Source organism: Malus sylvestris, chromosome 15, assembly GCF_916048215.2.
Source record: "Malus sylvestris chromosome 15, drMalSylv7.2, whole genome shotgun sequence".
NCBI lineage: Eukaryota > Viridiplantae > Streptophyta > Magnoliopsida > Rosales > Rosaceae > Malus > Malus sylvestris.
Window position 1 is genome coordinate 23248294 of NC_062274.1, and position 15726 is coordinate 23264019.

Here is a 15726-nt window from a genome sequence, read left to right on the forward strand (position 1 = left end):
CAAAATGGGCCACTCCAGAAGATGTTATAAAGAGCACTCCCAAACCCAATTATATATGTTTAGTGCGTTGAGAGGCTACGTGACGTAACGTTAAAATTGAGAGAAAATTGGATCACTGGTCACTGAAACTTTGACTTAAATAAAACTTAGTTTTTGGTACTAAAAGTCCGTGAATCTGTTGTTAGACTTGTCACAATGTAAAACAATGGTCCCTTTTTAGTAATATCATCAGAACTTACATCTAAACTAAAAGATTTTAGAGAAAATAGATGACTTGCTCCACATCGTGATAAATTCAAAGACCAATGCTCATGAATTCTTTAGCTCATGGACCAATGCGCAATTTCCTCTAAAAATGAAATGCAGAAGAAGTGATTTGATCGTACAATGTATCAATTGATTTAATATCATCAATTTTGAAAATTATTATTAACGCAAAGTCGTTTAAGACCCATTAAAATAATATAAGTTGTTTTGGGCCCAATACATGGGCATGAAATGAACCCACTGAAGGATGAGAAGATCATAACATTATGCTTGAAAGCCAACCCAAGGAATCAAGATAACAAAACACCACCAAGAGAACGAAAGACAACCACCATCAATGACCACTCATAGCTTTGGATTGTCTACCAACAAGAGGAGACAAGCGCGTAACTTAAACTTTATGACCGCTCAAGTTAGTGACGCCAACTCTTAGGCACACGTTGGCCATAAACAGGAAAGAAGTCTATGAAGATACATAAATGTCGTCAGGCCTCGTGCTAGGGTAAAGTGCTTTTCAACCACTCTCTACCGAGTAATGTGCTCGAGACACGTTGACCGGGGAAGTCATGCAAGTAACTCTATATAAGTGTCACTTCCTCTCCACGTGTCGAGTGGATAATGAAAGAGTAGCTTATAGGTCGTATCTACGTATTCAGCCCATTAAATGATAGGACGGTGAGAAAATTAAGAGCCAAGGACTTTTGAGGCTCACTTAAGGCCTATATAAAGGTGCCGAATACCCCTATAAGCAATCGGATCCAAGAGATTAAAACTACACTACACTATTTAGAGAGCTATTATAATCCATGTCAAGTATATATTAAACCACTACAATGGACATAGCCCCCTTTTTTAAGGTGAACCACTTAAATTTTGACATGAAATAATCAACCCACATCACATCATCGATACAAAAGCAGTTTCTTACATCACATAAAGCATTTCACTTCCAGAAATTTCTCCGAAGTTCTCAGTACTTCACTCTTTTGACCTCATACACAAATCTGTCATGTTAGCCTTCAGAAAATGAGAAATATTCCAAGACTTTTTCTGTTCTTCCACATGCTATGGAGCACACCACTAATTTTACATACAAACATTACTCTCACTGGTTACGGTATTTCTGTAATCTTTACGTCTACTATGAGGTCAATGAGCTATCTGACTGGACGGAGCTACCTTGTCCTTCCACGTATGGTCTAACAAAAGTTCTCCGCCACCACACTTCAAACGCCCTCTGGAGATTCGGGCAGCTATCACCAGCCTTGAGAAAACTTCCCAACCACGAAAGCATAATACTTTGCTGGTCCTCTAGCGGCAGAGTGAGGATTGTCCTACCAATTCCTTCTTCCACAACTTTACGGTCAAACGACCGGCACCCATGTTGCAGCCAGTTGTAGTCGTTGATCAACGGCTGTAGCCAGGTTTGTAGCAACAGCTGACGGGTATCCTTAGATGGCAGTAGCTCCCCTCTACCAATGCCAACAAACAGCCTTGCCGTGATACGGCTAACATGGTAACGAGACACAATAGGCAGCTTCGTATGCAAGGCTGCCAATTCTTGCTGGCTAGCCCACATTACTGCAAATTCGTCTGCTGCCTGCTTGTCAGCCAAAATCTCAAGCAACCATGAGAGGTTATCAGCTGCCAAATCTATTTGCTTCACCACAGGTTCTTTGTTGTCGAAAGTTTTATCAGAAGACTCGGGCTCTGCAGCCTGCTTGAACAGGGACAGCAGCAAGTTCAAACAGCTTCTGCAGGAGTTATATAGTGTTTCATTGCAGACGTTAGCTGAACCTCGAGAGCTTGAGGCACCGTTGTTCTCCTTAAGAAGCTTCAGCACTATGGATTTCATTTCACGCCTGCCTCTCTCCTCATTGCTTGCGAGAACAAGTCCAATTATATGGGAAAGTGTGTCCTTTTGGGGTTTAGCAATGCCGGATGAGACTCGTTTCAGTACAGGAGTGACCCCAATACCCTCACTTTGGAGTCGTAAGACTGACGAGACAACTTTTTCTTCTTCTTCATCCCCAACCCACGGGACTGCTTCCAAGTACTCTAAACACGACTGCATGCACGAGTTGAAGCCAAGCAGTTCTGCAATCTGAATGAAGGTGCCATTAAGATTCAGGTTAGGTTGTGATGTCTGTCAGATTAATTTAAGACGTAGCTGGTATATTAGGAGCCAAGATGAAAAATGAAAACAGTGGTAAAATGACGAGATATACAAAACCTACTGAGTGATAGTATTTTTTTGGGATTATAATTCTCTGCTTATAAGAGTGCATTTAACCACTTTTCTAAGTCATTTTTAGCAACAATCAAATCTGATGGCCAAGATTTTGTAACCCCATTAGCATGGGTGATAAGAACTTAAAATTCCCCACGTACCCCATTGGCTAAAGTCAATTGAAATATGGAAATATGCGCACTCCAAAACATGGGAGAGTTCAACCCCTATCAACGAACTTAATGCAGCCAAACTTTCTAGCTAATGACATACAATGAAGAGGGGCCATTCAGATCAAACAATCAATCCACATCTCAAAGGGGATATAGCCTAAACGGTGCTGAAAGCTTCAATGAAATGAAACATGCTTCAATGAGATGGAACATGCCAAAATCATAGGCAAAGAAAATATCACACAATATTCATCAACCACATTTTAGTTTTGATATAACCAAACAGTTTGCAAAGAGCGCTTACAAATCTAACAGTTACAACCAATTTGACATATACACACATAATCCAAGGAAAAACAATTCTAGTACATGGAAAATTATGCAGATAGATATCTGTAAAATTATACTAAATTTAAAGACAAAAGCAGCCTCATGAGTGTTTATCCGTTAGCCTTCTCAGGGAAGGTCATGTTTATTAGAATTGAACAAATATATGCAGCTTTGAATGAGGTGCATATGTACACAGCTGAAAAAAAGGAATGCAATAAATATGTTTTGTAACCCTAATGAATTAATTTCAGTTTGCATTCTGCTTAGTTTTTTTGTTCAAAATATTTGTTAATCAGAAGGATATTCGTGTTAAGAGAATAGAAAATTGACCTGCCAATATCCAAAAGTGACGGAAAAAAACAACAGGAAAAGGGCATCATGAAATGAATCGATAATTGGAAGCATTAATAAACGGTGAGAAAGTTTTCTATAACGGTTAAATGATAAGCTACACTATAGTGCAATATAGCTTACACAAATTACATGTTTATTGCATACATACTCCGTAATTACTCAAATTCTATGCAAAATGAGAACTTGTAACAAGTATATGCCAAAACAGGAATCATTCAATGGCTATAGCTTCTAAAAAGTTATGTCTGAACTACTATAATACTCAGAAGAGCATGAAAAGTATAACCAATGCTAAATATACTTCATAATAATCAGTCATAGAAAAGTTAAGTGTTTTGTGGTCTCGACATTAAAGCTTAACCAACAACAAAAACAGCATTACTGCAATTCAAGAGATATGAGATAACTAATGCATTACACAGTTCTGCATATTACCTTTAGAATGCGGAGTACACACGAGACACTTTGTTTCATCAGCCGTTGCCTCATGTCCTTGCAATACATCAATCCAACGGTTTCAACATATATTTCAACATCATCGCAATCTTGGATGTTAAGACAAGTTGAACCAGTTTGTTGTTCAGAAAGTTTATCAGCAAAAAAGTTGCTATGCTCCACTAGAACATTCTTGTGAACGCTCAACTTTACACAAAATCCCTTCTTTCCAAGTAAAACCACCTTCATATCACTAGTTCCAGGCTCACCAAACTCAATTGCTACCTTCCTTGGCAAATTTTCAACTTTGGGCTTAGGCATTCTCTCCGGAACTATAGATGCACTAACCACCGGTGCATCAGGTGCCTCAGGACCAACACCCCGTAGACCATCAGAAATACTTGCTGACCTCGAAGGGGTAAAGGCTAGCTTTTTTTCACTCAGTGGGGTTTGTTTTCTCTGAGCTGCTTCCTTGGGTGGTGGTGGTGATGAGGGCTTGGGTTTGTGCATGGAATTTTGAGCTTTAAGGGTTTTCTGAAACACAACAGGAGAAGGGCAACACCAGAAACCTTCCGGCGTCACGGCAATTGGGACATTTCTAATCTTTGTTTTGCCTTGTTCTACCCTAGTAAGCCTAATTTCAGCCATATTTCACAAGAATTTCAAGCAATTACAGTTGAAACAATTCTGTAAATCCCCAGTACCAAGTTTTGGAACCAAAACTCTCTTCCTCCTCAAAAGGGTCTAATTACAATGTAAACTCACAAGCATGAAAGGTACAAAGGTCAGAAATCACTCACTCCGCAGGAAGAATTGCATTTTACTGAAATTGAACCGACCAGCTAGCAATTTCTCTGAAAACGAAAAGATGCAATCTTTGTAAGAATTAAACAGCAGAGAAGTAAGAACAAGTTTGAAGGCACTAAAGGCATTCAAAAGCACATAAACCACAGATCAACTCCAACACAAAAAACTACAAAAAATCACAAACAAATAACACACAACAGAATTTAAAAAAAAAAAAACAGAAGATGTTTTTTGCCCAACTTCATTAGAATTTAAAACCCAAAAGAGAGGAAAACTCACCAAGAACCGGGTAATCTGAGAGCCCTCTGAATCTTTATCCCATAAGTGCCTTAAAAATGATTGAAAGGGAGCTCTCGGTGTCAAGCATCAAGGGAACCAGTGAACAGATAAGAAAGCCCACAGCCCATAAAAGAAGCAAAAAAAGAGAAAAAAAATTAGAAAGAAAAAGTGGAAAAATCACAGAGATTGATGGCTCATGGGCTGTGTTTTTCTACATCAACAGTTTATGTCTGCCTATCTATTCTTTTAATGATGATTATCTCTCTGCAAAATGCAGATGTTCTATCTCTCTCTCTCTCTAGAAAACACTTTCTCAGTAACCAAACAGGCACGTTTTACACTTGTCTCTCATCATGTTTATATTACTTTTTTCTGTGTTCTTTATTTTGTTGGCTGGAACCTTTCCTGTGTTCTATATTATGTTCTTTGTGCTGGCGTTGTTGGAACTTTGCTAGATTTTCTAGGCTTTTCAAAATAGATGTCCAAAATAAACTAAAACTTCTACTCTGTTATGTCCTTTTTTTTTTTTTTTTTTGTGTACCCTTGAATCCAGAATCTATTATTTTCTTAATCTTTGTTTTACTATCGCTAGAATTAAAGCTTCCGAGTATTTTTCATGTTGTAATGGATCATATTCCAAATTTCTAATTTTTATGTGAAATTAAATAATTCTTATTACAATTGATTATGTATACTATTATTACAAGAACCCTCATTGTCAACTTTTTATTTCCTATTTTACCTTTACTTTTGACACACACACTATTGACAAAAAGAGAGCAAAATAGTAATTTTTTACTTTTTGACAAAATGACAACCATATCCTTATTTTTCCTATTTTACCTTATTTTTTATACTTATTTTTCTAATTTTACCCTCACTTTTGATACATAATATTTACATAAAGAGGATAAAACAGTAATTATGTAATATTAAAAAAAATTGCACTTATTAAGAGAAATTATTCATACACACAAAATGTGTGTTATCTGCTAGTATTTTCTAATAAATGATGTTTATATGTCCAGCACTTTTATTCTTGTCAGGAGCATCGCTTTCCTGTTGAGTTGATGTGTATGTTACATTGATCCAATAGGACGGAAGTGGATCTTTGTAGTTTGTGTTTGCCAAATTGAGCTTATTGACTGAAGGAGCACGTTTTTGCCAAATGTTACATAAAATGATGAAAAGTTTAATGATTGCAAACTTGAGTCTATTCTTAGAATGGTGTATTCTGTTTACAATTAATTTTTTGAAAAATTTTCAAACAAACATTTTCAATGAAATCTTTTAATTTATTATTTTACTACGTTCAACTCTATATATTCCTCTATCCATAACAGTTTTTGTTGTTCCTATTAATAATTGTTGTTCATTTACTCAAGTTTGTATTTGTTTGGGCCCAAAATATTAGTTTGGGCCGAGTATAGGATCATTCTCGGCCCGGAAGGTCTTACGACAAGGGTACCATGGATCCTTTAGTGTGTGGGCCTCCAAACCTAGGTCGGTTAGGTCATGCTGCAAGACAAGTCGAGTTCCGGCGCAATAAGGAGTTTCGGTAGGGTTAATAACCCGGAAACGAATCCGGCTCGATAAAGGACTAGGTTCACAATTATAGTGAAAATAGGACTAGTCGAGTTGGTGTTTGATCAGGAGAAGAAGACCTAGTCCGAGTAGGGTTAACTCGGCTTTAAAGGTATCCAATGCTATAAATAGAGGAGGCTGTGCATCATTCAAAGCCCCTTCCAATTCAACACACAACTGCCCTGCGCAAACTCTCTCAACAACTTTGAGATTTTTATTTTCTCTTTTCGCTGACACATCTTCCGTTGGCATCAACAACACTGTGAAAGCAACCGATGATATCTTAAGTCGGCATAGATAGCTCTGTCGCCATAGAATCAGCCGATCTCGCAGCATCTTCCGTTGGCATCAACAGTACTGCAACGAGGACGGTTGGTTACCTATCAAAGTCTCGGTGGAGAAGGATTTCTGAATCCTTATTGATTGAGGTCTTCTCATTAGCCTTCTCGGCGAAGTGAGGTGTTACAGTTTACTGAGCTCGGCGCATTGCACGCCGAGTTATTTTATGATTGGATACTCTCAAGTGGGATTTAGAGTTCGACATTCAGACGGCCGAACCACGTTCACTATCAAGACTTATATTCGCTTTGAGTATTTGTGCCCTTACACTTTGGTGTCGATTCGGCGTGAGTTTACTCTGATTAATAACATCATTGTGACCGAATCCGACGACGGCGATTCGTGAACTTCGTAAGAATAGTAACCTTGTATTCAGGTTCGAGAGCCTAAGAGGCCGAGACGTGTTCCTTTTTCGGCCGCAATCGCAAGACGCAGAAGTCAGCCGCACACCCAACGCAACATCAACAAATTTACTCCTCGGCCGAGCTCGGCTGACAAGTTGGCACGCCCTGCATTCACCGAAGGACATAGTTAGCTTATAGATTACTCGGCCTACGCGCCACGTAGGCTTGGTAGTTTTTAGGGTCAACAGTATTGAACACGGGGTCTTAAGTACAAGAGTATATACTCTTAACCAATTGATTTACAAGCCTCTTTAGAAGAACTTTTAGGATATTATTATTAGTAATCTAAAGTTCTTATTGTATACTCCTCGTAAGTGCACAATGAGATTTTTGGAGTGTCATTAAAAGCATTCTCACCAGTGGATGGAAGGCAAGGCAAACACAATAATGTTGGCCTCAAGCCTAAAAAACACCTCCAGTAGTCCAAATAAGTAAGGGCAAGTGGGGGGCCAACCACTATTAGCCTAAGTACCTAGCCTTCTCAAGCTCGGCCTATTGACTTTGTGCAAGCTAACGTCAATGCACTTTTTTTTATTTTTTCTGTCAGGCGCATGTACACACGCACGACTTGGGGAGAGTGGTGACAAGGCTACAGTTGTGAGCCTCGCTGCAGTGGTGCACTCATATCTTTTCCATCTGTAGGGATACATGGTTCCATTTAAAGCTGATGGATTTCCAACAACTAGATAATCTGGACCACTAAAAATCCAACGGTAAAAAAAAAATTTGAAAATATCATCGTTGCTACACGTGGCAAAATATGGTTCGTCCGATTTTAGATTAGTTTGAGAATGAGCGGCTACCGTTAATTCAACAATATAAAAATAAAAAAAATTAGTAAAAATTATAATTTTTTTATATTGTTGTTCTATAAATACCTAACCATCTTCTTAATTATGTTTGTTGTAATGCTATCCTTTTGCCTTGTATTTGAAATAATTTGTTAAATTAAACAATTAATTTATTTTCGAAGCATAAAATTAAAATTAAAAAATATTAACTTGCCCTTACCCTTACCCTAGCCCTTGCCCTTGCCCTTTTTTCAAACTGAAGGAGCTGTACAAGGCAAGTACTATTCATAGTAAATAGTAAAGGCAACTTAATTACATGCCATTTCCCTGCATTGTTCTTACCTTTACCAACTGGTGAAAGTGCTCTAACGTTACCTATTTTTTTAGTGTCATAGGCAAATTCATAGTAAATACCAATTTTAATAAATATTATAAGGAAAAGTAGCAACCTTAAGAACAACTATCAATCCATTCTCTTTCTATTTAGATTAAGCCACAAATTGTGGGCAAATACACTTATCAACCTAGCATTGTTTATATTTTTTGTCCACATTGCACATGACTTACAAGCCACCGATGCTAGTACTAGAAATTGTCGTCGCCCACCGTTATTGTACAACAAAAACAATAAAGTCTTATCTCACTAAGTGGTGTTGGCTATATGAATCTTAAAATGTCACTACGCTCGGTTTTGTGTCAAGCCTATGACACTATATGAATCCTAGAACGCCGCTGAGCTCGATTTTTTTTGCCACGATCATTGTAGCGAAAAAAAAAATCCGTCGTCGCAAAATCAAATCACTATTCACCAGTGACAAAAAAATTAATATGGACAACCTTTTCATCTTCAACTATAATTTGTGAGAGTTTATTGCTTTTTTTTTTCATGTATATTGTACAAAATTAGAGAACTTATCAAAAAAATGAATTACTAAACATGTTTTTCTAAAGGGCACTGTTTGAAAGTAATATTGAGAATGAAAATTTTGATTGGCCGGTTGCCGAAAAAATTGATCAACTGGTTGTAGGAAAAGGTTGGGTGGTTGAAAAACGTGGTTGGACTAAGCGACAATCATGTAATTATTTTGACTTAGTAATATTCATAGAATTGCTTTGGTTGACTTTTTTCATTGATACTTAAACTAAAACATGATAGTGTTAGCTAAATTTTTTCTTAGAAAAATCTTAGGTCGGATTTAACTTCGCTGTTGAAGAATCAGCAGCCAAGTCTAGTTCGTTCAATTATTGTAAAAAGCGAATTTGAATCATTTTACTATGACTAGCCTATTACGAGGTTTAGCCTACTTTTTCACCTCCTTATCTAAATAATATTGTTTGTTAAAAAAAAAAAAATTTCAATTCCATATGCCAAGTTGCCAACACATAAACCATCATAAAGATTCCAGAATCATCTTTGTCTCTCATTAATGGTTTTTTCTTTGTTACAAGCAAATATTATGGTGGGGGGAATCTAACTCGAGGCGTCAAATGCATAAATGAAGGACCTTTTAGGAATAAGATCACTATTATTTTGGCGTCTTGATCAACTAATACAATATTATGTTAAGTTTATCTCCACATGACTCCGTATTATTAAATTGAAACGTTTCAATAAATCAAGTGAATTTGTTGATATAAGTTGTTCTCTAGTTTATGAAATAAATGATCTTAATAAACTGAGCTACAAACTCGTTAAAATGTCTCTTTAGTGGATTGATTTGCCTCTCTAAAATCAAATCCAACTTTATTCTCGCCTCTCAGTACTACTGTGTGGTACTATTCCTCTTCGCTTAGAAGTGAGAGGTTTTAGAGAATCTCATAAATAGTGAATTTGATACTAAACTAGGCTGCCTATTATGTGACTTAGCTAAACTTCCCATTTTCTTAGTGTAAACACATTGATGTACTAAAAAATCCAACTTTATTCTCGACCAAAACTTCTGGTGGCCCATTTTTTGTTATATTTATGGAAATGAAGGACCATAATTCCAATGTGTCCCATGGGAATTTACTTTTCTTCCTGATGTTCCATAAATAAGTAGCTAGATTACTTTTCTTCTTTGCTTTTATGATGTTGGTATTTACTTTAAAAAAAGGGAACTTTAACGAAAAACACCCGGTACTGTTCACTTTAACGAAAAGCCACATTTTTACACTAAAAAGTCAATCCTGGTACTATTCACTTTACCCTTTATTTTGTCCTTATCATTAAAACTCAAAATTTTCAAGCCATTTTCATTAGTTTTCCTTTTAAAAAAAGTCTGGGATATAGATCATCATTAGAATCACAATCAAGTGACACAATTTCACATAAGAAAGAATTGGCAAGAAGCATCCCAAATATCCAAACAAAATTGAAAATCTTTGTACTTAATTTTGACCTTTTTATATTCTTTGAGAAATGCTAAGGATACTTTTTATATACTATCCTTTGTCTTATCTTTTGACACAATATTTTATAATATTGGTATGGAAATTGTGCCAAAAAGATGAGATGACGGAGAGTTCATAAAGAGTCTCACTTTTGAGAGAATCTCTTTAGAATTTCTTTATTTCGTTTAGTTTCTTTGAATTATAAAACAGAAAATATTATAAAGTGTTTGTGTCAACTGTGCATTGTAGTATATATGCTCTGTGAGTATGTATATATTATAATATATATATATATATATATATATATATATATAGGAAATCTTTAAGGAAAGGGATTTTTATTTTATTTTTATAAAAATTGGGATTAGTTGTGGGGTCCACACTACATCGAACTTTAACGATCTGAATTGTCTATTTTTCAAGTTGCACCTCATAGATCATCCTTGCAAAATATTAGTCAAATCAGAAATGTTTAAGATATCTAATTGGGTTCAAATAAATTAACGAAAACTTTGTTATATAAGAAACGATGCAATTTTATCTTGATAATTAAATAGGCACATGGTTTCGAATTGAATTGAATTTTTGCAAGAATGATTTATGAATCGAGACTTACAAAATAGACGGTTCGGATCGTTGAAGTTTGATGTGTAGTGAGCCCTACACCTAATCCCATTTTTTTTTCCTTTTGCATAAAGGGCCTATATATATAGGGATAGGATCAAGGGACAAATATTTTTACACTCTTTTTAAGCCTTTTGATTACATGACATCCATGGTTCTTATTTATTCATTAAATGACATGGATACTTATGTGGATTTTAACTAATATTAAAGATAAAAAAAAAACTGAAAAAAAAAACTTAGAATCTGGAAAATTAAAACTAAAATTAAAGAAGGAAGAAACCCTAGTTGTACGCAGTCCTCCATCTCCCCATTTGCAGATGCGGTTTTGCAACTTATGTCTTGGAAACGGTAGTTGTCATGGAAACGGCACTTTGTTCCTTGGAGCACAACTTGGCAAGACCGAAATCTGAGATTTTTGGGTTGAAGTTGTCATCTAATAGTACATTGTGAGGTTTGATATCGAAATGAAGGATTCGTTGGTCACATCCGTGGTGAACTTACTCAATTCCTTTGGCTATTCTAAGAGTAATATGTTGCAGTTTCTCCCAACCAAGAGAATGGTTCTTGCTGTCTGCTAATGATATGAGTTTTGCAGTGAACTATTTGGTGCAAATTCATAAACTAAGGCTCGTCTAAATCCATCAGCGCAGCAGCCAACCAAGTGAACCACGTTAATATGGTGGATCCGACCTACTGTTGACACTTCATTGATAAACTCTTCTCCATTTCCTTTGGAATTGTTGAGCATCTTTACATCAACAAACATCTCACTCGAGAGCTTTCCTTTGAACACTGTTCCAAATGTTCCTTGTCCCAACTTGTCTCTAGATTTATTTGTAATCTGCTTGATATTAGCATATGAGTACCTCGTAGGCTTGATAGCTCTGTAGTTTTCCAAAAATTCTTCGATCGTGGTTTACCGCTCCTTTTCTATTCGATCAATAACACTGTTCTAAAAATCCTCGCCTAGCGTCGCCTAGGTGCTAGGCGTCTGGCCACCGCCCCTATTAATGCCTAGGCGTTTGAAAATTAAGAAAATGTGCCTAAACCAGCTGAGACACCCACCTAGATCGCCTAGGCACCTACCTAGGTTGCAACTCACTTAGACAGAAAATATATGACTTTCAATTTGCATTTAATTTTTTTCAATAAATTGTAAGAGACTTGTTGAATACTTAAATGAGCACACACTATATGTTTGTTCCCCATGTTTTCATCATGTTTCAATACTTCATAATACATATGTCATTCTATTTTGTCGTTTATGATGAAATTATATATATGTATTAAGTATAAACAGACACTTATTTACACGAAATATAATGTATTTACTTAAATCCACCTAGTCCGCCTAGGCGCTAGGCCCTATTCCACTGTCCAACTAGTGCTTAGTGTCTTTTAGAATCTTGGTCAATAAGCATGTACACGATGGAGCCTGACAAGTATCAGCACAAGTGAAAATGAACCAAGGACTGCACCTGCATAGTTTACGTTCAATTAAGAACCTCTACACTAAACTTCAAATTTTCAAAAGGAAAAATATATATATATATCTTTCATGGTGAATGCATATAGAACAAACTTGTAACAACTAATTTTTTCGTGGTGCCTGTAGAAAAATTTCAATCCCATTAGTTCTTCATTTGCACCAAATCATTAAATCATTGCATATTTGTTTACAGAACATTCTCAAGTTCTTGATTATGAATGGAACATTTGATAACTATGGAGCACGAGGGTCTCTGCTTGTAGGTTGAGCAGTGGGGGTAATTGCGATTTCTGGAGAGGGGGAGACGGAGGACTACGTACAACTAGGGTTTCTTCCTTTTTTTAATTTTAGTTTTAATTTTTCAGATTTTATGTTTTTTTTAATCTTTAATATTAGTTAACATCCACATAAGTATGCATGTCATTTAATGAATAAATAAGAATCATTAGATGTCATGTAATCAAAAAACTTAAAAAGAATGTAAAAATATTTATAAAAGTATTTGTCCCTTGATTCTATAATATATCCTGCATGCAATAATAGAGTTTACAAATGATGCAAAAATGGAAGAAAGTGAGCACGTTTTCATGACCAATGGTGGGTACCAAAAAGAATTCCATGGAAGATGGCCTTGCTGTAAATTGGGCCCACCATGGAATGGCTAATCATGTGGTGGGTTTTTCATCATTCTCGAGCTGTAAATTGACTAAATTGATCACCAAGCTAAGAAGTAAGATATTTCTGTGAGATGAGAGTCTTATACCTAATACCTACTCAGGGAAAAAGTCCAGCTGCATGCATGCAGCTGACGATGATAAGTTAACATACAAAGCAAAAATTATCTTAAGTTTTTTGGGTTGGTGATCAAGGAATAGGGTTTTTTTATGCCTATGAATTGGAAGCACTGGTGTTTAAACGACAAAATTTGAAGTTATCAAAATTTAAATATGTTAATTCAACTGTACACAATACACTGGTGCATGTGTATGGTAGATCGATATTAGTTATAGGGCTCCAACATGACTAGTTTAGAAGATGAATTGCTTGATCTTGGCAATATTATAATGCTGAGGAGTGCAAGATAGTTATTTTGACGCGTCAATAATATTTGCCAAAACTAGTTTAACAACCAATAATCAAGATCACATGAATGAATCATAACTACGTGATTTTTTTCTTTAAGAAATAGCTAACCATTTAAGAACTCTTATTTTCTTCATGTGCACTACGAAGCAATGGGCTAAAATAAGAGCGTTATAAAGAAACCTTAATTGGTATCATCAAAGTTAAAACCGCATAGTGAATAGTTTTTTTTTTTTTCTTGCTTTGATCACTGGTAACACATTCAAATGAAGGAGTATGAACTTAATTATTATAAATAATAAAATATGGAAATATGAATTCCTCGAAGGCGTTGACTAATATAGTTAAATACAATTCTAGTTGCATCTTATCCTCCTTGGAAGATCTGAAACAAAGCAAAAGTAAATGGCTGCAATCACCAAGTTATACACCTTGTGCTCTCTTCTAATGGCATCACTATTTGCTTATTCTGCATCTGTGCAGCTAAATGACCCTGGTAACGCTCTAATCTTTTCTCTCCATTCTTATGGAAATTTTTGTAAAAAATCCAACCTAATTTTTCTCAATTTTTACTTCTTTAGATTGGTACTTTTGGTTTCCCCTCTACTTTGGTGCTTGTTTTGTTAATCTGGTGATTTGGGCTGTCTCATCCAAAGCAATCAAACAAGTTGCTGAGGCTGCACTATGGCTTGGAATATTTTTGTTCATCAAAGTCACAGCTGCAAGTGCTTCTCTGAAAGGTGCTTCTGGGTTCTTGTCACTGGATTTAAGTGAGAGAGTTATTAGGGAAAAAGTAGGAAGTGGGTTGGTAATAATCTCCATGCTTTTGCAATTGGCAGCATCAAAATCTTCATTAGCAAAAGCTCTCCTACAACAAAGTTATTATCCAACATATGTTAAATATGGTAAAACCCTTTTATCTGCCTCATTTATCGTATTTATTATTAGGAATTTCCATCATATTTTCCGTCTTTTTTTTATTTGGACACTTAATAGTAAAATGCTAGAGAGACCACATTGTTGTTCCGTAGTACACTATCTGTATATGATAAATAATGTGTAAATGTCACGTCAATTAACGAATTTATGTTATTGTATTACTCAGGTTAATAATAATGAAATGATTTTTTAAATGCATATTAATGAAATGATTTGGTTTATCAATTTGTAATTTAAACAGGAATGGCAGTTTTGGTGGGATTCAGTTTTGGACTTCCTTTTGTCTTCTTTGTGATCCAAAAAGGTGAAATGAAGTTGTGATAAAACAGACAGAAACAATGCATCAAAGCGTGAAACTACATGGAATCTCTGCTGATGATTTTGTCTGGTTTTTGTTTGTTCAAGAAAGTAGTCAATGCCATATTTTTGCCTGTTTTTCGTAGCAGAAGCCATAACCGTGGCGAAGTCTAACATGTAACCGAATGTATAAGATATAGTTCAAATAATTTTTTACATTGTTGGCATTAATGTTTTAAGGATTTGTTTGAGATTGCTTCTTAAAGGCTTTCTAACGTCAAATCATATTTGACAACATTTGGCAAAAAATTAAGCGCTCAAGCCATCTCCAACCAAATGGTCTAGAGGGCCAGGGGGCCGAAAATAACCTGAAAACCATTTCCAACGGAGGGCTAGGCCAAAGGGCTCGTGGACCCCACAGGACAAAAAAGGGTCAAAGGGCCAACTGGCTGGCCCAACCCAACCAGCCAGCCCCGAGCCGGGCCACAAATTCAAATATAACGGTTAGCTGACGTCAGCGTGACATCTGCTAGCCGTTATATTTGATTTTTTTTTTAAATTTAAAAATTCTATTTTTTTCTATAACTTCCTAAGCCATTAAACAACATTAAGTAACATTAAACAATGTTAAACAACATCAAATAACATTAAACAACATAAAAATTATACAACATAAAAAAAAAACATTTAACAACATGAAACTTAAACAACATTTTTCAAAACATTTAACAACATTCTCATTTTTTCCTATAAATTTAAGTTGTAGTTTTTAAATTTAATTTGTAGTTTTTGAATTTAAGTTGTAGTTTTTTAATTTAAATTGTAGTTTTTAAATTTAAATAATAAATTATGTTTGGCCCTTTGACCCTCGGTTAAAGATGGTTTTTTGTCACAGGGCTATGTTTGGCCTTATGGCCCTTTGGCC

At 35.7% G+C, this 15726-nt stretch overlaps 2 protein-coding genes across 2 annotated transcripts; one reads left to right on the forward strand and one right to left on the reverse strand.

Moving 5' to 3' along the window:
• Positions 1-1259: 1259 nt before the first annotated feature.
• Positions 1260-5320, reverse strand: LOC126602297 (BTB/POZ domain-containing protein At3g50780-like). Its single transcript, XM_050269127.1, has 3 exons — positions 4876-5320; positions 3790-4643; positions 1260-2371 (listed from the first exon to the last, which is right to left on the reverse strand). Exons 2-3 carry the CDS (start codon positions 4435-4437, stop codon positions 1409-1411), a joined length of 1611 nt encoding a protein of 536 aa, XP_050125084.1. The 5' UTR covers positions 4438-4643; positions 4876-5320; the 3' UTR covers positions 1260-1408.
• Positions 5321-13921: 8601 nt separating this feature from the next.
• LOC126602298 (uncharacterized) lies at positions 13922-15032 on the forward strand. The gene is made up of 3 exons (XM_050269128.1): positions 13922-14061; positions 14147-14470; positions 14746-15032. Exons 1-3 carry the CDS (start codon positions 13971-13973, stop codon positions 14823-14825), a joined length of 495 nt encoding a protein of 164 aa, XP_050125085.1. The 5' UTR covers positions 13922-13970; the 3' UTR covers positions 14826-15032.
• The last annotated feature ends 694 nt before the right edge of the window (positions 15033-15726 follow it).

Excerpts from the sequence above, each read along its gene's own strand:
- LOC126602297 (XM_050269127.1), bottom strand. The coding sequence starts at position 4,437 with ATGGCTGAAATTAGGCTTACTAGGGTAGAACAAGGCAAAACAAAGATT. Across the intron at positions 2,372-3,789 it reads GTGTACTCCGCATTCTAAAG|ATTGCAGAACTGCTTGGCTT; the intron begins GTAATATGCAGA and ends ACCTTCATTCAG.
- LOC126602298 (XM_050269128.1), top strand. The coding sequence starts at position 13,971 with ATGGCTGCAATCACCAAGTTATACACCTTGTGCTCTCTTCTAATGGCA. Across the intron at positions 14,062-14,146 it reads TGTGCAGCTAAATGACCCTG|ATTGGTACTTTTGGTTTCCC; the intron begins GTAACGCTCTAA and ends TTACTTCTTTAG. Across the intron at positions 14,471-14,745 it reads TCCAACATATGTTAAATATG|GAATGGCAGTTTTGGTGGGA; the intron begins GTAAAACCCTTT and ends TAATTTAAACAG.